Raw genomic sequence first — 25186 nt, 5'->3', positions numbered from 1 at the left:
CATTAATAAACAAGAGATCGTTGTTTGAAATTGGGGCGGGAGGGATCGTGTGGTTGTTGTATGTTCCAGGTTGGGACATTGTGTCATTATCTACATTTTTGGTTCTCCATTGTGAGAGGACAGCAGTGGGTGGTGTAGTATAGTATCCCCACACAAAGTGTGCTCCATCCCAGATCAAGAAATCACCTTCTTTGATACCTACAGTCGGAATTGTTTTCGTTCCAGGAGCAAGGGTGGTGTTGTTCCCCCCTCCCCCCTCGTTCATCTCGGTAGAGATGAACGCTATAATCCAGTGTAACACCAGACAAAACATTGAGATGAAGAACACGATAGCACACATTGATAAACCACATTCAAATGAATATGTTAATCTAGCCACTAACATTTCTCTAAATCTAACATATCTATTAGTTGCAGGCTGCCCATTCGATGCCATGATAAATCCTGTTTGAGACACAAAAGTTCATTAAATACAAACATGTAAGCATTTCCACATTGTAACGTTTCGGTGATAAAATATAGGGTTGGGTGAGGAAGGGGGTTTGTTGACAGACAAGGTAGCTTTCAGTCAATATTATTTGTAACTTACTATATATATATATAAATAATAAAAAAAAAAAAACATGACATTTCTAAAAACAACAATAATAAAAAACATCTTAAATAGTACAGGAAGGGAAAAAAAAGAACCCCACGCAAAACTTTCAAAAATTGTAAAAAGAAAATTTACATATACATGTGTACATGTTTTAGTCCAGGACATTTGTTGCGCGCTAATTGTGTTCACTGTTCATCTCATGAAGCACACGAAATTCAAATCATTCATTCCGCACAACTTCATCGTCCGCTGTTGCCTGTGCCTCATCCTGCACCTCACTCTCCGCAGCGCTGTAAGCTTTACGTACATCTGTCAAATGCACCCAATATCGCAGGCCCTTAACCTTTACTGCTGTAGGCGTGCAAAACACTACCTCATAGGGGCCATGGAAGCGTGGTGCGTTCCACCTCCGCACAAAACTTCTAACATATATAAGGTCCCCAGGCATTAGCTGTAGTGGTTTTTCAGGCAAACCGTTTGGTTCAGTCGCGTTCCCCTCCTCTCTTGTCGAGGGGGGGGCTAGTTGCTTTGAAATTACGCGCGCTGCCCGTGTCAATTTTCGCAGGTATTCTGTGAACTCCTCCCCCAATATGGCTGCGCTTCTGTGTGCATCAGAACGCTCACGGAGAGGCGAATGCGCTGTGTGCATTCTTCTTCCCGTGACGATCTCGTGCGGGGACAAATGGTGATCCTTACTTGGCTGGTTTTGTAGCTCAAACAAGGCCAAAGGCAGGCAGTACATCCAAGTCTTTTTAAGGGAAAAACAAAGTTTTGATAATCTGCTTTTTAACAGGCCGTTTATCTTTTCTACGACGCCATTACTTTGAGGATGATAAATCGAACATAATTTGTGCTTTATTCCCAATAATGTAGTCACTTCTTTAAAGAGTTCATTAACAAAATGCGTCCCGTTATCTGAGCGAATAACGTCGCAAATTCCCCAGCGCGGAAACACTTCCCGCACTAGGAACTTCGCGGCGCCCTTCGCGTCAGGGCGGGCACAAGGGCCTGCCTCCACCCACCTCGAAAATGGACATACAACCACAATCATGTATCGAGCCCCGTTACACCTTTCTCCCATGTCTACATAATCAATGTGGAGCTCTCTGAATGGGCCACTTGGTTTTGGTATCGTACCCCTTAGTGTACGCAATGTCATACCTGAGTTGTAAATTTGACATGTCGTGCATTCTAGAGCTAACCTTGTGACGTGTTCCTGGAGGCAAGGTGTAAACCAATCTTCTTGTATCTCTGCCATTATGTGTTTCTTTGTGTTGTGTGCAGGAAAGTGTAGTTGTTGAAATGCTATTTCTAACAGCGTGATTGGCATTACCACTTTTCCTGAACTCTCTTGTCGCCACAATAAATCAGTCGGTGATTTGCTGCATCCTCTCTTAGTCCACAGCAATTTTTCCTCTGCACTAGCTCCCTCTTGCAGCTCTATTATCTCCTGTGTGGACATCATGTTGTATCCTGTGGGGACTTCTTGGCTTGCTGTGTGGTGCAACATGTACTCTCCTATTTCACCTTTTTGTAGATATGAAGCTGCTTTGGCAGCGGCGTCTGCTGCCGCGTTCCCCAAAGATACAAAATCTCTATTGGTGGTATGAGCTTGACATTTTACGATGGCCACTGCCGTGGGGTCTTGCAGGGCCTCAATCAGTTCTTTCAATAATTCTGCATGCTGGACTGGCGTTCCGTCTGCTCGTCGGAACCCTCTCCGCCCCCACCGGGCCAACCCGCCGTGAACTGTTGTTGTCATGTATGCTGAGTCTGTATATATGGTCACTGCGCACCCCTTGGCGGCATGCAATGCTTCTATTAGCGCTATTAGTTCTGCTGCTTGCGCTGAATAGTGTGATGGGAGGCGGTGTTGTACTAGTATCTCATATTCATCTTCCTCTAATCGTACCACTGCCATACCCACATGCTTTTCTCCTGTCTCCATGTCTATTGATGCTGACCCGTCCACAAAATACACCTCACCCTCGGTCAGGGCATTTTCAAAGATCACTTGATCCTTACTTTCGTCACCTGTGTACGTGGCGCAGTTGTGGTTTTGCATGTCCTCTATGGTGCATGCCTCTGTGATGAATGTGGCTGGGTTCACTGTTTTACATCTTACTATATGGATGTTAGCGCTGGACAGTATTATCTCATATGCTGTGGCGCGTTGTGTTGTCAATGTGCTCTTTGTTCGCTCTAATATTGCAAAAAGTGAGTGTTCCACGAACAGTGTCACCGGGCAGCCCATTACTATCGTGGCACTTTTTTCAATTGCGAACGCGGCTGCAGCTAGGGATTGCTCGCACGCGAAATGACCTTGCATTACTGCGTCTAGGGTGCCGCTATAGTAAGCGAGTGGTTTGTGCCCTAAAGATGTTTTCTGTGTCAGTACTGCTGTCATCAATGTTCCTTTGCAGTGTGAAAATAAGAAGAATTCGCGCCCATAATCTGGGTTTGCTAGTACTGGAGCGCTTGATATCAGCTCTTTTAGTGAGTTAAATGCTGTGTTCATCACCTCTGTCCATTCTATGTGTTTGTGTTCCTGTTGTGCTTCTTTCAGTGCCTGTAGCAAGGGCCTTGTGTACGCCGCATAGTCCAATATCCATGCTCGGCAATAGTTACACATACCCAGAAATTTCTGCATCTCTTTTACTGTTTTGGGCTCCCCAATTGTTCTAATCGCCTGTGCCCTGTCTGGTATAATTCGCTTGCCATCCTTTGATATCAACTGACCCAAGTATAGGACCTCCGTCAGACAGTATTGTAACTTCCCCTTGTCCACCTTGTACCCCTTATTTGCCAATAATGTCAAGAGTGTTATCGAGTCCTGTCTGCATTCTTCCTCAGCCTGTGCACAAACCAATAAATCATCAACGTACTGAATCACTGTGCTTTCTACAGACAAATTCCCCAGATCTTCATGTAGTACCCTGTTAAATATGCTTGGGCTCTCGCAATATCCTTGTGGTAGTCTGCAGTGTTCGAACCTCCTTCCTCCCAATGTAAATGCTGTCAAGTACCTGCTCTCTTCTGCCAAGGGAATCGAAAAGAATGCATTTTTTAAGTCAATTACTGTGAAGTGTGATGCTATTTTTGGAATGTTGCACAGTATTGTCGCCGGGTTCGGGACTAAAGGGAACTCCTTCATTACCACATCGTTCAATGGGCGTAAATCTTGTATCATCCTCCAGGAACCCCCCTTCGCTTTTTTGATTGGGTAAATGCATGTGTTGCATGGGGAGTTTGAGGGCACTATTATACCCTGTGCTAGCAGTGCTTCTATTGTCTCTCTGATCCCTTCTTCTGCTTCTCGCGACAGTGGATATTGTTTCACCCGGGGTAGTATTGCTCCTTGTTTTACTTTTATCACCACAGGCTGAACTTCATGTAGCAACCCTACATCGTGGGGGCCATTAGTCCATAAGTTAGCGGGTACTGAACTCATGTCTTCATCAAAAAATGTATGCGGTGCTCCTACTACCGCCATTAGTTCAACTTTAGTTTGTCTGGCTGTAACTACGATGTCGCAGGGCATTGCCAGTTCCATCACTACTTCACCATCTCCCTCAGTGTCAGAAAATAGCTCCTCGTCCGAGAGCTCTCTCAGGGGGATATTTGCATTTGTACACAATACTGTCCGCCACTCACACCCTTCCATGTCAATACCAATCACGCATATTCTGTTTGCTGATACATGTATTGCATGCAAATCCAATGATAGTACTTCCCCAAGAGCAGTGTCAGGGCTTGCTATGGGACGAAAAAGGAATTCTGCTGGTATTCTCCACTCCACCCTTTTTAGTTCTGGTACTATGAGAGCCAATGTTCTCATGCCTTCAACAAACATCTCCTCATTTCTTGGTACCCCTCTGATCTCTTTTATTGTTGTGTGGCCGTGTATTACTGCTAATATACGGAGGGGGCATATGCCTGGCGTTGAACATACGATGCCGCTCCCTGTGAATGATATGGTCATGTTTAGTTTGCTCAAGAGATCTCTCCCCAGTAAGTTGATGGGAGAGTTTTCATAGTACAGCAAGGGTGCTTTCACTGTTTTACCCCCCACTGTCACATCCAATACCTCTGTGTAAGGAACTTCAATTACAGCCCCAGAGAACCCCTGCGTCTCTAACGTTCTATTAGATAACGGGAACCGGCCCTCTCTAATGCATGATTTCTCCGCTCCCGAATCCACCATGAATATGAATTGCTTGTCTCCTATCTGCGCTCCTATCAATGGTTCCTCTGATGCATTGTGGGTCGTAGACAGTACTGGACACGCAAGTGCTCTCTGTGGGCTGTCCTATGCGGGGTGTCTCATTGCCCCCCCTTGATCGAAAATATTCCCCGAAACTACTGACACTCCACTGTAAGGTGCGGGGGCTGGTGCCCCATTAGCTCCTGTGGCGAAAGTATTACCAGGCGTGTAGTGCACATTGTCATTATTCTGTGGGCTGGTTTGTGTTCGGTATTGATGTCCGTGTAGTTGTGCGTTACTCCTTTGTACTACATTGTCTGGTTGCTGGTATTGTCCCATGGGGAGGCCGTAGGGGCTTCCTGGATGGGGGTGTCCGTACTGTTCTATCTCTTGGAAACCGTTGTTTTGTCTGCTCCTACATTCCCTTGAGTAATGCCCCCATCTCCCACAATTCCAACAGCTCCCCTGTGGACCTCTGGGACCCTGCCACCCATTTCCTCCCATTCCTCCATACCCTTGTCCTCCTCTTCGCCCCCTGTACCCACCTCTTCCTCCTCTTGGGGCCCACTCTTGCCACGTTGGACCTCCGTTCTGCTCCTGCTCTGTCCACTGTCGTTGCCCTTGTCCTGCCCAATTCGCTGCTATTCTTCCTTGTATTGCTATTTGCCCCTCCTCTCCTTCCTCTCCCTCCCGTATGAGTGGGAGTCCCGCTACCGCTGCTGCGACCTTCACCAATTTTGATTGCACCAACTTCGCCTCGTCCGCCAACCTTTTCTGTGCTACTTCCCTCTCTCTTTCTTTGATCCTTTTACAATGGTGTACTATTATGCTTTGGATCTCCGGCCAGCCTTTTGCCTCAACACCTGCTATTTTATCTAGTGCCTTTTGCACTTCCTTTGGGAGCCCTCTTTTAATGATGAAGTAAAATAGAGACGTGGATTGGTGCCAGGGCGTACCCGTTTCCGCTCTCCACATCTCCTGCACCCGGAGAATGTAATCCATAGCGTCCTCCCCATCATTCATGGTACATTGCATTACTGACTGCAGATCAGGGGTATCTGGGAAAGTTTCCCGCAGTGCGTCCCACACCCTTGCTCGCACGGTGTTAAAAGAAGCCCCATCATGGCGATCACACTCCAAAGTTACAGCTGGAAAACCCGCTTTAGCCCACACTCTGTCTGCCTGATCCCCTACTGAGGACACTAGTAGGCTTTTCACATCGCCTACTGCCAGCGGTATACCCGCGGTATGTTTTTCAAATGCATATATCCACTTGCTTGCCCCTCCTGACAGCTGTGGTAGTAATTTCATTAAGTTAGCCTTGTCCATCTGAGCCCACGGTATATAGTTCGGCCTCCCACCTCCCCTGTGGAGTAATGGTAGTTGTAATTTCCCTTTTGCCGTTGCAGCTTCCTTTTCCTTGGTCACTGCTGACTCTAATGACGCCATCTTCCCCACCCTATTTCTTAGTCGTCCTATCCATTCATCCTCTATAGTCCCCAGTGAACATGCCCCATCTAGCTCCTCGCCTTCTCCTCCTACTGCCATGCTCAATCTATCACTCTCATCCCCCCCTCCTCTGACATCACATAACAAATCCTCTCTGATCCCTCTCTCTCTCGAGACATCACCAATGCTTCCTTCTGCTGTCCCTACTTCTATTATCCTGGTCGGTTCTTCCTCAATTCTGAACAGTATTTCCCCCTTTTTCCATCCTTCCTCAATTTGTCTACTTTCGCTCGACGCTCTAGACGTGCGTCCAGATTGTGTGGGGGCGCACGCTGTGCGTTCACATATGTCTTTTATTCTTGAGAGCTCATCTCGTGCCACTGTAAGCCTCGACTCTAAGTCACTCGTTAACTTCTCTATGTCCACTCTCTGTGTGCCTCCCTGGGTGTGCTCTCTAGTGTTTTCGTATGGTGGGGGTGCAGTTGGTCTTTGTGGCGTGCTGGTTGAAGGGGGAGGCACATAAATCGGGTCGCTATATCCTGTTGCAGGGGCTGGTTTAGGTAATATTGGGTACAACATAACCACTTCCGCAGGCTGTTCTGTACTTAACTGTTCCTTTTCCTCTCGCGGGATCATTAGTGGATTGTCTGTGGTGGAGGGTAAATCAATATTTGGAGCTGGAGCTTTGGGTGGGGGTACTTCCTCAAACAATCTCCAAAGATCTAATATCTCCTTCCTGTTCTGCCATTTTTTTCCCTTATACTTAAGGCGAATACATGTACATACCATATCAAGAACGCTTTTGTCAAAAGACCCTCCTTCTGGCCAAATCTGGGGCAACCCCTCCCCTTTCAATTCTGTTAACCATTGATCATGATATTTATTTATGCGCTCAGCATATCCCGGCAAGCTCTTGCAAATGTGTGACAAGGGAGTTTCAGCCCCCATCCTTTAAATCGCTAGCGCTACCTTGTTCGCTTTCGTTACCTTTTATTAGCTGTAAATATGCGTATGTATTCCTTTATGGCACAGACAAGAGCGGACCTCTTTAAAATTATCACCCACCGTTATTCACTGCACAAATCTCTTCTCACTCACCATATCTCATCTCCTTCCCATTCCCAGGCACTCTTATGTGATCTCACTTGTAATTGATCAAGTACTGGTTATGGCCACACTCTCTGACACCACCTCGCGGCCACCCGTTCGTCTCTCACACTCGTACGGTGCGCGCACCCTTCACAATGCTTTCCACTCACACTCTTTGTCTTTCTCCTCCCTTTCCTCCCTAGCCAGCTGTCCCTGTTTCCCTACTAAGGTTACTGTGTTCACGTCTGTACGTGCCACTACTGAGTCCCCACTTTTTAAGATGTTCTAACTACTTCATACCCTTCTCATTTTCACCCCCTACCCCGTGGAAATGGAAAAAAAGAAATAGAGAGAGAGAGAGCACAATCACTAAAAAATATTCCCGGTGTCTCCTTTTGCTAGACACCAATAACTTATTTCTCACTTCTTCATATATTCCCAGTACTAATTTAGATAGTACTATGCGGCGCCGCCTTCCACCCCCTCTCGGAGCTAGGTTTCCGTCACTTCTACCACGTCACTTATTTCTTACTCCTAATGGCCATATGCAAAAGAAAGAATAAAGAAAATTTCAAGACCCGTCTGTAGTAGACCCCCGATATTCTTCTCCTCTACCTGTCCCCGTTCTGTTATTCCCAATTCCCTTTCTTTTCCCCTTGACGATCACTCGCACTCGGTACTCACGTGCCCGTCTTGAACCGATACTCTCCGAAACTGGGTCCGTCCAGGCGGCGTCACCGGTAACTCAACGGTCAGCCCCTGGCTCCGGCGAGCGGCACTCAAAGGGGATTTTTTTCCAATCGGGATCCCGTACCCTTTCTCATTGAGTGCGCACTTCTTATTGTGCCGGTCGCCGTTGGCGGGCGGCCTCCCGGAGACGGCTCACCGTGCGTATCCCTTCTCGACCGGAGATTCTCGTGCCACAAGGGGGTCGTTTAAGAAGGAGTTAGGAAAAATAGTTTGGAGATATCACGCTATCGGGGTCACCACTGAAGGGAAGCGCCCCCAATTCAGCACGATCCTCCCCGCAATGAGAGACAATAAGGGACTCTCCCGTAGTGGGAATAAGACCAAGACAGAGTGCGGGTGAGCGTAAGTGGGAGTTTATCCAAGGATAAGGCATGCAAAGAACTCTGCAACCTACGAGAGCGCTCTGTCTGACAATAGCAAAGACAGGCGTATTTCTAATACAGAAAACGTCATCAACACCTAAACACTATAGGGGGCACAAGTTAATTGGGATTGGGTATCGTCGACTAACTATAGGTGTTGCTGCAGCATGGTTGGTCTTGGCAAGACGACGTCACTGGTCAGCCTCGTGGGTTGGGTTGGGCCTGGCAGGCCGGCTTGAGGTCATCCGTGCGGTGTTGGTGCGCTGGGGCAGCCTGTGACAATGATGAATACCTTTCCTGTCTTAGTTGCCCTAGGCCATGCACACTGCAGTTATTCAGAAAATGACATTTACGTTCACTAATAAATTGTTCCGTAGCTTATCTTATAAAATAAACGCAACACATGAGGAATGCACCTCGTGAGAGGTCTGGTGGTTGTTGGTTGGGGTGAGATTTACCTGAGTCTTATTGACCGGTATTTTAGGTCACGGGACGGGGCTCTGGGACCTGGGCCGAGTGATACATGTCTGTCTGCTGCGTTAGAAGTTATTATATAGATGGGTCTCTGTGTCTTGTCCCAATGATGGGGGTCGTCCTTACACGGGGTCAGGATTCTTGGGGGGGGTTCGTGGGGATTTATGAGAGGGTGCTGGTAGATCAGTGGGTTCATCCGTGGGTTTATTACCGTGCTGTAAATAACACAGGTGGCGGGCTGTGGCCTTGGTTGCGGCGCCGGGGCCTCTGACTCTCTGAAGTAACGCCAGCTTGGTTGGGGGAGGTGAGGGAGCGCAGCACAGTCTTAGCTTTTTTATCTGGCAGGCTTGGTGGGGTGGGAGAGGGAATGACCTTGCATATACTCACAAAGGTATTTTCCTCGTGCGTTGCTGATCAGTGAATGCAGAAGTTTTATACTGTTCTGCCTCATTTTAACGTTATTCAGACACACATATATATATATATATATTTCATTTTCGTTACACATTTCTTTAATACAGTCGGTTCCAGTACCTTTTCATTACCTAACATTATGTTCACTACATTGTGTGCGTATTGTATGTACATTAGACGTTATACGAGGGATATCTAGGTTATGGCCTACAGAGATTGATGCCCGCCGCTTTGGGTGATTCAAAACATATATGAGTTCAAGTTTCTACATACTATTGAAAAACACTTTTACAAATAGAGGTTACACGTTTGGTCAACATCTTTCTCCGTGGTTATAGCAGCATTAGTCCAGACCTGGAGGGATATCATATAACGTTACATTTTTATGGTTCGTTCACATTTTAAACAGAGGTAGTTCATTAACACCAATACTTGAACTATTTTCTACCTTCTTCAGATAGTGATGCTTCAGCTTTTTTTTCCCCGTTGCCCCGGCCTTGCGGTCTGGGTCATACGGGGTGCAATATCACATTGTTACTAATATAATGTTGCCGTGTTGGCATCTCGGGTTTAGCTCATCTCCGACTTTCTCATGGGAACGCGCTCGCAGCGGATCTGCCAGGGCTGCTGAGGCGGCAGAGATGCATGAAAGGCCCTCCAAAGGTGGGGGCCTCGTTACAGTGTGCTGAACTCACACCATGTTTGCTGTGCACGATGGCGTCTAGGCCTAACTTAAGTTTCGGTAAATGCAAAGACAGGGTGCGTGTGGGCAATGTCGTCGGCGGGTGAACCCCCCTCCACCTGGGCCCGGGTGGCATGAGGGTGCTCCCACCGAGCCATGGTCCTCACCTGGGGAGGGAGCTGTAGGTGAGGAGGGCCTCGTGGCCATTCCTCCCCTACAATAGTAATGGTGGTGTTCACAGCTCGGTGTTCAAACGAGAGTGGTGGAGGTACAGAAGACCAGTAATGTTGGTTAAAACTTGCTAGGATTTAAAACAGTTTGGAAAGTGTGGTTAGATTAACAATCCATGCTTTTAGAGCACATCAGTTCAGTAAACCAAACTAAAACTTGATATGACTTTTTAAAAAAAAAGGAGAGTGTTCTCCTGCAAGGAAAGAAATGTTCAGATCATGAGTAGAAATTAGTGCATTTTAAATCCGGATTATTCAGTGCCATTGATAAAATTGTGATATGACTGAAAGACAGAACTTGACAGGCAGTGATTGCTTTCCATATTACCCTAGTAAAGCAGATATTGCAATCGTCCACTTTGAACAATAGCCCATTAACTGGTATTTCTAGTTACCCTGTTTACACAGGTTGGGAGAGACTCAGTATCTTGCAGACAAGACCAGATTACCCAGGTCGAGGCCTAACTTTGGTTCTTTGCACCAGTAAACCAGAGCCATCAACCCGAGACACATTACTCCACACAATGATGGTAAAGTAGGCTTTGTCTTATGTTAGATGATGTAGTTTAGGAGGAGGTGAGGGCCGTTGCCAAAACCATCAGTTAAGGTCAAGGCCTACAAAGCAAAGGATCACGTTGGGGAAACTCCCTGGGCTGGCTGACTTGTCAGTCAAACCACTTTATTACAGCCTAGCATGCCAGTGCCCCCACTACCACACGCCAGCCAGTTAAACAATGGGGGCTTAAATTGTCCCCTGGGCATCTGACAACCTCAGTACTTGCACCAGTCCCACAAATAGGCAGATGACCGATACAGAGGCCCTCTTAACTGCAGGCTCCCCTGACATTTCCCATACACAGCGAGTCAAACCAAGCAGCACTAAATGCTTCAGATTTCTTGGCTGGAAGTCTACAATAGTCTCTTGCAGTCCACTGTGCCTGGGTAATATTCTCCTAATTGGCATTTGTAGAGTGCAGGCCTGCCACTGGGTTGCCACATAGACTTGTTTAGAACATTGTAGACCAAATCCTAGAATTGTGGATGGAAGGTGCATGGGTAGAGTATGCCCTATGTGGGGGATGCTGGCTGTCTTGTTTACAGTGAGACCTGCTCTGGTCGTTCTAGGGGCGATTTAGCAGGCTAACCTCTTTTTGCAAGAGACACACCCTCTGCTACACGATGGATTTCCATCTTGATTGACTGCCCTCGATTGAGCCCCACCAACTCGTGAAGTATACCTGAAGCTGTCCCACCCCGAAAAATCAGCAAGCCCCTGTTGCCCAGCACAGTTGGCAGTAAGCACTGGGGTCATCTTGGAAATGAATTTAGGAATTGGGCTGTGTGGAGCTGCTCTGAATAATGAGGCCCTGTAGGAGTCTGAGGGTACTGTGTTACGTGCCTGCACGCTACAACAGAATGATTTCTATCTCTGCCCTCTGGAAATATGCCAAGTGTGAGTATGTATGTACTAACTCTATGCATTTACAAAGGCGCATCATGTGAGCGGCATGTACAGATGTCCATGTTCCACGCATTATTGGGGCATTGTCGCACGTGTCACTCGCATTATTACATACTTCCCGCCCTTGGGTTTACTGGGAGCAATTCCTTGCTGAAGCAAGTGAATTGCTCCTACTCAAGCAGTCGCTCAAGGCCCCTATGTGCAGTGTGGCCTCAGAGCTGCCGGGGGCAGTATGTGCACAGCAAGATATTGTGCATCCCGCCCCCAACACCACTACCATAAAACGGCTTGAAATAATGAGATCTTTTTAAATGTCAATACTAAGGATGGGTCCTTGTCGTCCCGTGTTCTGTAGGTGGACTTCTGTATTACAAGGACTGAAAGATGATAGTTTCAATAACAGACAAATCGATTTAAAAAAAAGCGCAAATACGTTTATCTTTATGCACACCATAATTTTCACACGTTTTAGGAACTGTGATACATAACCAGATGTGTAACTTCGCATAAACAAAGACTTCTATGTCTGTTTTTTTAGTATTTGAAATTGCAATAGCGATCTCTGGACTAAATTCTTAGACTGGGTATTCATTACTGAGAACTGACCACTGTGTCCTAAATGCTTCAAAAAGACCTGGCTACTAGACGCAGTTTAACCCAAAAGTGGGGTGGTAATGCCTTAATGAAGTCGTTTCTTGATTTGGGTTTTTAAATAACATTTTTTTAGCAATTGCTCCCACTGTCTTTGCTCTTTAAAGCATTCTAAACATTATTTGCTCCTATTGCCCACGTCACTGTATGTATTTTACTGAGTACAGGCTGAGTCATTTGCTGTGGATTTGATCTTTTTAGCGCCAAACCAAAAGCAGATCCCTGCAACAGGCGCTTAAGCACACTGAGTTATAGTCCCAAATTCCAATTTTACCGCTGACACAGTAGAGCAAGGTTTGCTGCCTGACCACAAATACCTTCCAAGGGCTGCTTAATTTGACAATTTGTAGCTCGCCTCTTGCATTACCCTTCAGGACCTCAGTGGACTTTAATCCATACCGGTCCTTATTAAAGTATTAAAGTGCCATAAATTCCACAGTCGCCTGCATTCATTTATGGGTAATTTATTCTGTGTGCTCTTGTAAAACCCGTCCAGCCATGCAGGCCTCTCCACTGCTGTAAATCTCCCCCAGCTGTAGAGCTATCTTTCGCCCGGGTTCAAGGGGAAACTGCAGAGAGGAGGTGCTGTGGGTATGAGTTTGACACCTGGCTGCAGGTGGTGGGGTCTTTGAGGGATGCAGGGGGATGAGGCAATCACGGAGGGCAGCCATCTGTGCAGATTAGGAAAGATTAGTCCACATCAGCCTGATCCTCTTGGAATAGTTTCTAGTTCAGTTTTTGATCTAAAGTCCCAGCTCCACTCAGACAAAATGGGCCTCATTACGACTTTGGCCGAATCTCTGGCGGAGATACTGCCAAACTTAGTCCCTGTTACTGCCACTCACAATCTGGCGGATTCCTGTGCAATAGGAGTTAGAGTAAGAGGTGTTAATGCTCTATGGGACTCCATAGGGCTTTTGGAGGATTCACTGTGTGCTAATTCTCTCATGGTAAATCCTCAATTTCTCCAGCTACAGCTATATGTTGTAGGTATCTGTCACTTTACCTCCATTCTCAGAATGTGGTGTAACAGTAAATCGGGTACTGCCAAATAATCGTTAGTAACATATTTACAGATCCTTTTTTCCTGCACCCCCAAACCTTGTAATGAAGCCCAATGCATAGTCTTGCACAAATCACATTGGCTCTCTGAACTACGGTGAAAAAATACTCATTGGGAGATTTGCATCTTGCTTCTTTAGTGTGATATGATATGGCATTTATAACGCGCCTATACACAAGTGTTTCGAGGCCGGACGAGGCAAGGGAGGGGAAACAGAGGGAAGACAGACAACGATCTTACTAGGCCAGGTGTCATTCAGATTGCGCAAGTGCATGGGAAGGGGGAAAGGGAGAAGTGCGAGGGGGAAGGGAGATGGGAAAGTGCAGTAAATGGGATAGTAGAATAAATAGGATAATAGAAAGGCCAGATGGTGGCAAGTGCAGGTAAGAGCAGACACAAATGCTGGTAGGGGGACTGTAGGGATACAGAACAGTCGCCAGGTGCGGGGGTTGCCAGGGAGGCAGTGAGTGCAGGTGTGCAAATTGCGGGGCATGGGCCCGAGATCAGAAAGGGTGGCCAGGTAACCGGTGCCATTTCAACCAGGAATTTAGCAGGGTAGAGGGGGAGACAGGGTGAGAGAAGGCAAAAGCAAAGAGGAAGGTTTTAAGGTGCTTCCGGAGATGGTTCTCCTCAAGTTTCAGGGAGGCAGGAAGGCTGTTCCAGAGGACGGCCCCTGCCGAAGAACGAGATCTACCACCAACTCGTTGCTTGGAGAAGTGACTGACCCTGAGGGAGTTGGAGGCAGATGAGTGAAGAGCTCGAGAAGGAAGATATTTGGGAAGAGAGAGTTGAAGGTATTGCGGCCCCAGAAGGCCTTGTGGACAATGTAGAGGGTTTTGAACTTAATCCTCGCAGCCACTGGGAGCCAGTGCAGTGATTTCAGTCCTGGAGAGATACGATCCCTGGGCTTGAGGCCAAGGACAAGTCTCGCAGTCCTGTTCTGGATAAGTTGCAGAGGGCGGAGAGTAGAGGCAGGCAGATTTAGATAGAGGCTGTTAGAATAGTCCAGTCTAGAGAGAACCAGGGCTCTGGAGATGGTGAGCTTCTGGGGGGAAGGAGAGGAGAGGAAAGGAAGAATACCTCTGAGGTGTAGTAGCTAGTAGTGTGACTTCTTAGAGACGTCGGAGATGTGAGGAGAGAAGGAGAATGTGGTGTGGAGTCGAAGATGACCCCAAGGTTTTTTGCCTTGCAGGTGGGAACAGGAAGAGGGGCAAGAGAGGCCGGCCAGAGAGCTGCAGGGAAGGAGGGAGTGGGTGTGCCCATGAGTAAAATCTCAGTCTTACTTGCATTAAGGCAGAGGTCATTGGCGGCACACCACTCCTGGATAGCCGACAGTCGGAGATGAGGGAAGGAGAGGAGGAAGCCGAGGGTAGCCTGAAAATGAGTTGGGTATCATCCGCATAGCACTGAAAATTGGGGATGTCGTGGGCTAGGAGTGCCAGGTATTGGTTGAACAGCCAGGGAGAGAGTTTCGATCCTTGGGGGACACCACAGGTGGAGAAAAAGATATCGGAGAGTAAGGACCCAAGTTGGACCTGGGAGGGTCGGTCAGAGAGGAAAGAGGTCGGCCACGCCAGAGCCTGACCAACCCAGGTTAACATGATGGTTGAGCAGGATGGCATGGTTGACAGTATCAATGGCAGAATAGAAATCAAGCAAGATGAGGACACATGGGGTGTTGGAGTCAATGTTAGAGAGCAGGTCTCTGAGATCAGGTGCACCGATGTGCACTTTAAATTAAATGAATAGAGTAATATATATTCTGGTGTACCGGCACCCCGAATGAGCCATATTTATCTGGGATAACTACATCCCATAGAAATTTCGTAAACACCCAGATCTACACACACAGTGCAACCACACCCTGCATGAAGCCCATCTAAACCTCCTATACACTATTCGAACTCCACAAACACAATAACCACACAGAAAATAGAGCCCATCTAAATAATGCTGACAGGCCATCCACACAGCATATACCTCCTATTCAGATAACCCCTCCAAATGTCATAAACACTCTGTTCAGGCTCAACATACAGCCCACATCCACACCGAACATACAGCCCCATGTACACCGCACAAACAGTCCAGCGTGCTTACAAATACTCATTCATACTCCACGTAGAACCCATCCAAAACCTCATACACGCTATTACAACTCTGCATTCAGCCTTACCACCAAACCAAACGTGCAGCCCTTCCGCACAGCACGTACAGTCCTTCCACGCTCCATATTCCCCCTCATCCCCATATTCATACTCTCCATTCAGCCAATCTATACCTCACAAGGATCTACTGAATGATTTCCTTTATGGGTTCTTTTCATATTTTGTATTTATTGGTGAACCAGGTGTCATTTCAAATAGATATGACTTAAAATGTGGCAATAACAGAGAGCAGAGGCAGTCCTCGGGTAAGGTGCACTTAGATAAAAGCATTGACGTATACCAACCTGCTGTTGAAGGAGTAAGACTATATACCAGGGACAGGCTGACATAAGAATGTGTTAACTTTGGCAGCATGGGGCAAGTATTTACACATTTACAAATCCGAGTTGTCCTGAGGGCAGAATGCAGGAGGGGTGTGTCTGAGGGACCTCCTTCCATTTGAGCCACATTTGTAAGAGTTCCACCGAAGAGGTGGCTTTGATGACCAGGGAGAGAGTATTCTAGTGGAGGGGGGCAAGTAGTGAAAAGTACAAAAAGCTGGAGTATGTATAAGAGGGGGATTAATAGTTTATTAAGAGACGAGGAAACAAGAGTTTGAGAAGTAGAGTACAGTGGGATGCAGTCATGAAGGTGGTGGGGGCCAGGCCATGGATGGAGTAATGTACTAGTAGCATGTATTTAAAGAAAGATTGATATTTCATGGTGAGCCATTTACAATGCTGATGGTAGGTAGAGGTAGGGACGGGTCTGGGAATGTTGAAAAGGGTCTGTGTCACAAAGTTAAGGGCAGCATAAATGAAGAGGGGTAGACCAAGAAGTAGGCTTGCGCAGAAGTCCAGCATGCTAAGTACAAGAAAAGACAAGTGTTTTAGTTGAGTCTGGTCAGTTGGGGGGAATTTTGCTAATGTTTAGGAGGGTGAGTCTAGCTGCAGCGGGCATAACAAACTGGAAGAGTTTGAGTTCGCTCTTGCAGAGAATCACAAGGTTGCAAGCAATGGGTGATGGGGTGGTCAGGGGAAAAGAGATGAGAGCAAGGTATGGCTTTGGCATTGGAGGGAGGAGAGTAAAAAGATGACGCCCGTCTTTGTTGAGTCGAGCACGAGACAGCATAGAGCTAGTCAATGGTGGATGGCGTTGAAGCAGTTGACTGTGTTCAGAGATTGCAGGGATGAAGGAGGGGAAGGAGAAGATGGAGTACCTTCAGCAAATAGGTCATAGTTATAGCCAGAGAAGGAAATTGGTTTGAGAAGGGAGGGAGTGTGTAGAGTGAAGAAACCTGGGCCAAGGAATGATTCTCAGAAACGCTCACCTGCAGGGGCTTTGAGAATGAGGGTGCCTGAGTCCTATAAGAAGAGACTAAAAGAGAGAGAAGACACTCAACGACTAAGCTCCTTACTTTTTCCCGTATCCATTTGGTTTTCTAGACTTCCTGTTTCTAGTCTTGCATGTTGCGCACTGAGGGCCACGGGCGAATAGCGCCCTATAAAAGATATTTAACACTAACCTTAACTCAGTCGAGTTTAGTGCAGGGTTTTAAATTGCTGGAGCTATTTAGCACCCGATTCTAGCCTGGTTAGATTGTAAAGAAAACGACTACCAGGAGCTACTTTTGGCTCTTTGGACCAACTGGAGCCTTTTAAATAAACATAGGTTTCATTAACTTCGAACATTTAAGAATGTTACTAAAGAAGATTTGGGATACACATTTAAACAAAACGGATCATACAAAATGTGCCAATAGTTCACGTTTTCCTGTCCTGTAGAAGATTTGCGGTGCGCTGGATACTCGCTCCTGGTTCCCCAGTGGTAGCTCCTGACAACTGGGTGATGCCCGACACACAATCTGGTTTTAGTTCCTGCTCAATGAATCTTAATTTTGAACCCTGTTAGTGTCTTTGAACTCAGAGTGAAAGAGTTTGAAGGAGGGAGGAATGATCCATCCATACTGTTTAATTCAGCAGAAAGGACTAGAAGGATGATTATGGCGGAGCGGTGAGAGTGGTGGGTAGCGGTAAGAGAACTGCTGATGTGTATGAAGGGAGTCTCCGTGAAGTGCTTGTACCGGAACCCAGATAGGGAGAGGTCAGGAAGTGAGTACGCCTCAAGATAGTTGACTTTGCAGTTGTCTAGGATATTAGAATGATGGTGAACGAGAACAATAGGTTCAATGAGGTTGCTGGGGCAGCACTGTTTCTTTCGAAGATGTATGACTGGCTGTTTTGTAGCGTGCTGGGAAGATACCACTTGGGAGAGGGAGGTTGAATAAGGCAGAAGGATGAGTGGATGAGACAGGGGTATGCTACATAACAATGTGTGGTGCAAAGGGGTCAGTTGGAATGCAGATGGTTTGGCATAGCAAATGATGGGCAAATGTCCAGTGAGGGATGTGCGGGGGGAGGAGGGGAGATAGTTAAGAGGATCTGGGGATTATGAGGGGAGAATGAGAGAGGAGGTTGGGAAAGAGAGAGTGGACAGGGAGTCCTATATTTTTGTGATTTTAGTGGAGAAGTAGAAGGCAAAGTCATCGGCAGAGAAGAGAGAGACTGTGAAATGGAAACGTTTTTAGGTGGAGAAGGTATGGCCTGCAGTTCCTTTGATAGTTTGCAGGGGTGCCAGAGGGGAGAGGAAGCAAAGTTAGTGTAATAGGAGGATTTGGCTGTGTTCTGACCTGTTGTCTGGGTCAATAGAGAGTCCTTGTAGGCGGCAATGAGAGTGGTGGTCCGCTCTCTGATTCACCAGCATAAGCAATGAAGCATGGCTCTCCTCAGCAGCTAAATAGCAGGGGTGGAGGAGATTCATGGTTGAGGACTTGGGTGGGCAAGGGTAAAGGAGCGTGCAGAGCAGTGATCATTGAGGGGATGGACAGTGCAGAGTTCAATTCAGAAATGGCAAGATCAAACTATTTAGAGAGAGCTTAGAGGGTGGTGTTGACTTGGGTGAGGAAGGGGATCATGGAGTTCATGTACGTTTGGTAATAATTGAGAGAGGGGCATCGAAGAGTGCAATGGAAAGGAGATGAAGTGAATGAGAGTGCTCAGAGAGGGAGGAGACATTTGTTAGAGCATTGTTGACCAGGGTGGAATATAGGAATATGAAATTGAGGCAGTTGGCTAGAAGGTTGTGTAGGGTGGCAGGTGAGTTGTTAGAGAGTGAATTCAAGTTGGCGCTGTTGAGCCTTAGACATATTGGAGAGTTTGATGTTGCCCATTATGACGGCAGCTTCCGCCGCAGGGATTATTTCAAGTGAGAGTTCAAAATCGGCAGTGGAAGAGTTTCAGAGTGCCCCTTGGGTGATAGATAAGGAGTATAGTAAGAAGGGTAGGAGCAAGAAGTTGTACCAAGATGTGCTCAAAGAAGGATGGAGTGAATTCTGAGAGGGGAAGGGGTGCCAACGGCTTGTCCTTGCTAATCATGAGACCAATACAATTGCCTTTTTTGTTTTTTGGGGAAATGAGGAGAGTTGGAGAAGTCTGCAGCGGTTTGGGGGGAAATCCATGTTTCAGTGACATCCGCCACTTGGAGCTTTGGGTGACAGGAATATAAATGATTAGTTAGAAAGGTGTTTTTTTTGTAGAGATTGGGCATTCTTGAGGGCTAATGTGAGGTCAGTAGGAGGGTGGGGCAGCCGTCAGTAGGAGGGGGAGCAGCAGTCCAGGGGGAATACAAATTATAGGCAATTGAAGTAGAGCAGCCTTGACGAAGCATGTACGATGTATGATGTTAGCCTAGGAATAGTGAAACACGCGTTGGACATTCATTTTTTTTTGTTGTTGATTTGATTTCTTATTTACAAAAGAGTTGCAGGGAAAACGCAACTACGTTTTTCATGATGGTGTATAACAAATTATAAGATTCAACTAAATGATTGAGAAATTGTGAATTAAATCATGTTTTGGGCAATTACTTTTTGTCCTGTGAATCAATGTTGGTTAATCAACAGAGAATAAATAAACCGAGATGTAGCTCGAGGTGATGTTAAGCTGAGTATCTGGTCCGATACTCTGTTGTTAAGCCGTGCACCTTATAGGGTAATCTGTTTCTTCTTTACTTCTTGTGAACTCTCCTGCCCTGCACCGCTGTAGGCTGTTGCAATCGGAAGAGGATGCCTTGCGCCTGCGGAAAGAGGTCTCTGATCTGCAGAAGTACCAGGAGGCTTTGTTGAACACCATTGCATCACTAGAAGAAACAGAGCAGAAGAAGGAGGACATTATCAAAGGGTGAGTGAAAATAGGCTATAGGTTGTGGAAGATCCAATCATGGGAATTCCAGTGCACCCGACCAGGAAGGAGAGGGTTCATTCACTGTTGAGTTCCATTGACCCAAAGTAAGATGCATAGGAGCAAACATCCTAAAATGCACATTGAACGAGGGTGGAAATTGCTTGATCAGTGGCTGCAACAATAGTGGGCTACCACAAAGGGGCCATGTCGGAGACCAAGGGATAGTAATGAAGTTCTTTGCCTCTGAATAGGCTCCAGCCCTGTTCTTCCAATATCATCTACCTGTCCAGAAATATCCCTCTTTCCCTGCTGGTCATTTAAGGGGACTTTACTGCCATAGATGTAAAAATGTACATGGTACAATAATGGATCTACTCAAGATAAAACATGTGATGGAAGAATTAAGTAATGGCCGTAACACTGGAACACTCACCATAATGCACATGGCTGTTTCAATAAGTGCTGGCATCTAGATTTACTAATGTATGAAAAGTTTTGTAGGAAAGAACACCGCCTAAATAGATATTAGACACTTTGAATGTCTGATATAAAGTCAGGAATTGAGCAACCATTTCGCAGCAGTAGGGTAGCAATATACACAAAGTGAGCTCCTGTCACGTGGTTATCAGCTGATATCGGGCCAGGAATGAGAGGGGAGGGTGTGTATTTAACATCTCATCGTGTTTCTGTAGTCCCCAATGACATAACTTCGGGTGGAGATTCCCCTCAGGGCCTTTGTAGAAATCGCACATACGAGTAGGACAAAAGAAAAGAGGAAAGCCCTTGTGTTTTTGTGTATTTCCAATAATTTTTCTTTCATCTATTTCTTTGAAGTGTGACATCAGCCAAACAGAATTGCCCTCAGATTGCAGTCCCTCATCTGGCCTTTGACAAAGCTAACGCAACTACCAGCATTTCTGCAGCAATGGTGGCACGCAGAGTAAACACCTTTTTAGAAAATGTTTCCCAGCATGCCTAAATGGGATCAATTAAGCAGTCCTACATGATTCTCCTACCATCATTTTGACACCTTTCGCAATTCTAAACACACCACATGTAAATTCCTTGAAGCCTCATTATTCCAATACCAGAACTAAACATAACTTCAATTCAGAATGAACATACCATACCATTCTTTGTAGGCAAGCTAAGCTGCCAACCATTCACTCAAAACCACAGATGACTTCACCGTGGTTTAGTCTTCTCTGGACCTTGGAGGGCAGTCCTAACATCCATGCATGCTCGCATTCTTTCCAATCGTATTTAACAACCCCTTACTCTTTCGCTTGACTCTATATATATATATATATATATATATATATATATATATATATATATATATATATATATATATATATATATACAAAACAAAATGTGAGTAGATGTGTCTCTCCCCGGGGATGTTCCTGAAAATGTGCACACCTGGTGTGCTGATTTTAATCTGATTTTCACTAGTCTGGTAGTCCACCCAACATGGGGACAAATGAGAAAACTGCCCAGATCACAGTGCTGGGTTTTGGATACACCGAGCCTAAGAACTTTTGCCCTGCACAAGGTGTAGTGATCCAGTGCCAGACAAAGGTTCTGCGCACAGGAAGATGTCTCCTCAGCTCCTTCATTTCTCCTTCCACCCCTATTCCTCAGCTCGTTCCCTCACTGCTCTTCTCCCATTCACTTCTGTTTTCACCACATCTTACAGTTCCTATTCTCAGCCTCCTCTTACCACATCCCCTGCTCCTCTTCTCACCACTATCTCCTCCTCTAATCTTACTCTCCCAATCTCCTTCTGTGCTCCTTCGTTCACCTCCAGCCTCTTCTTTTCCCAGCCACCTCCAAAATACTGTTTCGTTCTCCAGACACCCACACAACCTTGTTCCCTCTGCCTGGTTATATAGGCGGGCAATCTCTCTCCCCCGGGGGCAGGTCTTCCCTAAGGAATTGCCCCTTTTGTGTAATGATTGATGTTTGAGCATGATCGTCTGAGCATGTTAAGTCTCTCTTCAGATTGTGAAATGATTTGAGGCGGTTTGCGTTCCTGCGCACAGGGTGTTCGGTTCTACGTAGACATTGCCTATGAAAGGCCAGTCCACTATCTTTGTAGTCATTCGTGACCCGGGCATGTGCATCAGAGGCTTGTCTCAGCTGGTGCTATGTCTCTTTGTGGCTTCCATGTCTCGTTCTCCACATTATCTCAAACTCTCATAACATTCATTGTGAATTGTTTCTCATTCTGGGCCTCAATATGAATGTAGGCATTTATAGTGCTAAATGATACGTTCCTTATGGGGCCAGTACCTCTGTAGGTCTCTACCTCGCTTTCTATGTTATACTCTCTGGTGTCCCTCCTTGAAGAGGTAGCAAGCTGTGCACATGTTTTTTTTGTTTGTTTATTTATTTGTAACGCACACCAGACCCGAGGGTATCGGGGTGCAAGGACAAGGACATTTTCAGCTTACATAGTTACAAGGTGTGATATAGAATATAGTGTATCATACAAGGTTACAGGGGTGCAATACAGGAATACAGTGGTGGTTACAGTAGGGGTTGCCACAAGCATGTGAGGCCAGGTGAGGGGTGTCAAATACTAGACTATAGGTCAGGTGTATAACAGATGGGGAAACAGTTGTACACAATAATGGCTAAAAACAGTGCATAAAGCTGGGTGGTCTTCAAGAATGAGAAGTATGCAGGAGTAGAAGGTCATGTTGAATTACAGATCATTTTCTTTAAACCAGTTGATGATTTTAAATCTAAAGTGTGGGTAGGTTTGGTCCGCCCTAAGGGTAGTTGGGAGGGAGTCCGAGAGTTGGACGGCTTTGACAGGGAAGCTGTTGCTGCCGATTGTCATCATTTTGAAGGGCGGGACGGTCAGGCAGTTTGTGTAGGCCGCTCTGGTAGGTCAGAGCGTGGATCTTCTATTGAACCTCTCTCTCAGGTAATGAGGTGCTGCATTATCGAGACACTTCAATGTTAGAGAAGCAGCTTTAGTCTAATTTTGTCGATGCTGGAGAGCCAGTTAGCCTGTCTCCTTGCTCCCGAGATGTGTTCTCTTTTGGTAATTTCTAGCGCTGCTCTCAGGGCGTTATTTTGCAGTATTTGAATTTTCTTGGTGATGTGTTTATTGGAGCCAGTGTATAGGGCGTTGCAGTAGTCCAACTTGCACAGCACAAGTGCTCTTGCCAGTGTGGTACAACTGCTAGTTGAAAGGAAAGGTTTAGCCGCTCTGATCAGCTTGCAAGTGTAGGCTGTGGATGATGCCATTGCATTCACTTGTTTCGCCAGAGTGAGGCTCGAGTCGAGGTCCTTGGCAACCTTGATTGTGTTGCCATCTATATCAAAATAATTATAATTATGGCTGAGTTTGTTGATGTTGAAGGTAGTCTTCTGTCTTCTCATCATTCAGGCACACACCATGGAGTGCCATCCATGCCTGGATGATGATCCATGTGTCCATCCCCTGACCAAGGTGTTGTGGGGTGACCAGATAGATGTTTCGACCTCTGCGTCAAGGAGTGAGTGGAGGCACCTGGTCCCTATGGTCAACCCTGCCCATCCCAAGGGCCAGCTAGGGGACGTCTGTACACTACCCTGAGGAGATGGTAAGCATTCATTGGGTTAAAACCACTTACCCATTCACAAACCCTTATACAGTTCCTTGTGAGTTCCCACCCCTTACGTTCTACGACTTCCAAGAAGTTGCATTGTTGCTATTGCAAATTGCATTGTCGTTTTGCATGGATTTTGCTTTCACATTGCCTTTGCATTGTACTGGGTTTGCAAATTGAAACCCCTTGGTCACAGACAACCTCATGAAATAGCAACAAAAGTAGAACCGAGGTTCATAAGTTGCATTACGTATTTTTTTTGCCATCGTTTACTTAATCTCAAAACTTTTTTCTGTAAAGCCTTAGGGCCTCCTAACAAGTTGACCAGTGTGGAATTAACGTGCCGGTATTAACGTATACCGGCACATTTCCGCACTGGCCAACTACAAGTTTGCTGGTGAGGTGGCAGAAACACCTCCAGATAAAAGCTGGAGGTTATTCTGGGACCTTACCGGCAAAAACTGCTAGTATTGCTGGCACCAGTATTATCGGTGCCAGCAATACCGGCAAATCTTCCCATGGAGTCTGATGGGACTCCTTGGAAGGGGGATTTCCCATCGACACTGGCATTCGTAATCCAGCGGTAATACCGCCGGTCCTGAGTGCTGGGATCATTATTTCTCTTTGCCGCTACCCTGGCAGATTTAACACTAGGATACCAACAAACTTGTAATGAGGCCCTACACTTACGTTAACTGCACTTGAAGAATCCTTCCGCGTCGGAGTTATCACCTTTTTTGGAAGTAAAGCTGCTAGATCATAGTGTTGCTGTTAAATTAAGCGCTTTACTTCTATAAAAAAAGAACACCTTCATATGTGCAAGGATGTTTGCAGCTCTTCTTTGCATGAACTATTCCATGGTTGCAAGTCGTTTATTGTGGTTAATGAAAGTGTCCAGGCAGTGATATTCACTGTAGCCAACAGAAAGCAATTTCTCTATTTGTAGGCTGTATGTGTACATGTCTCTTTCTCAGGAAGAGAGTTGTGGGGGCGCCCTGTTCGGAGCCCATTTCAGAGAGAAGGGTCCCACTTAAAGAAAGCTTTTTTTAAATTTGCAAATTATTTTCAGAAACGTGCTACTCGCATTCAATTTCTGCTTGTTATGCGATAGGTGTAACGGTAGTAGGCCTGTTGCTCGAATATCAACTGGCCGACTTTAAATCGAATTCACCCCCAAAATGTACATGGTCAGGCAATAATTAGAATAAAAACTTTGAGCAAATAAAATGTGGCCAGTATTGCTTTTCGCTCAAAAGACATACAACCGAGGTGACTGAGTATTTTATATAATTGAATGTAATGTAGAGAGGTCTTTGATTTTGTATAGCACAACTTCCATTCTGGCATCCTCTTGGCCCTGCAAGAAGGGCAGTGTGGGTGAGTAGTGGTGGGAGAAGGGAACCCGGAAGTGTTGATGAGTGCAGATCGCAATAGCCCATTGCCTGTGTGCCGGCATGTTTCCGTTTCTAGGTGAGGTGTGGTGGGGACACTTGAGGTATGTGTATCCAGATGGGACCAATGATCAATTTGGGTGTAGAGGAGCACTCCTTAATACCATGAACCTTAACGTAAATTCAAATGCTTACTTGTTAAAATTAAATACAAACTTAGGTGCTAAACAGAGTTTGATTCTGGGCTACAGAATCGGATAAACAATGGTTTGAAAGATCACTTCAGCAAAAATGATCATACTCTGTGCACACTTTAAGGCATGAACATGCAAAACACATTATCTTAGTGCAATTTTTACTTTCACATTTTATTC

General features: G+C 46.1%; 1 protein-coding gene across 1 annotated transcript in view; it reads left to right on the top strand.

Annotated features, from left to right (window-relative positions):
- LOC138473432 (myosin heavy chain, clone 203-like) overlaps window positions 1-25186 on the top strand; it is a 422216-nt gene that overhangs the window by 309494 nt on the left and 87536 nt on the right. Inside the window, exon 6 of the mRNA XM_069612090.1 lies at window positions 19679-19813. Within this exon, the coding sequence (XP_069468191.1) occupies window positions 19679-19813 (135 nt within the window). The remainder of the gene's footprint in view (window positions 1-19678; window positions 19814-25186) is intronic.

This window comes from Ambystoma mexicanum, chromosome 8, assembly GCF_040938575.1.
Source record: "Ambystoma mexicanum isolate Mex_15411 chromosome 8, UKY_AmexF1_1, whole genome shotgun sequence".
NCBI lineage: Eukaryota > Metazoa > Chordata > Amphibia > Caudata > Ambystomatidae > Ambystoma > Ambystoma mexicanum.
This window is presented reverse-complemented; position numbering and strand designations above follow the sequence as displayed.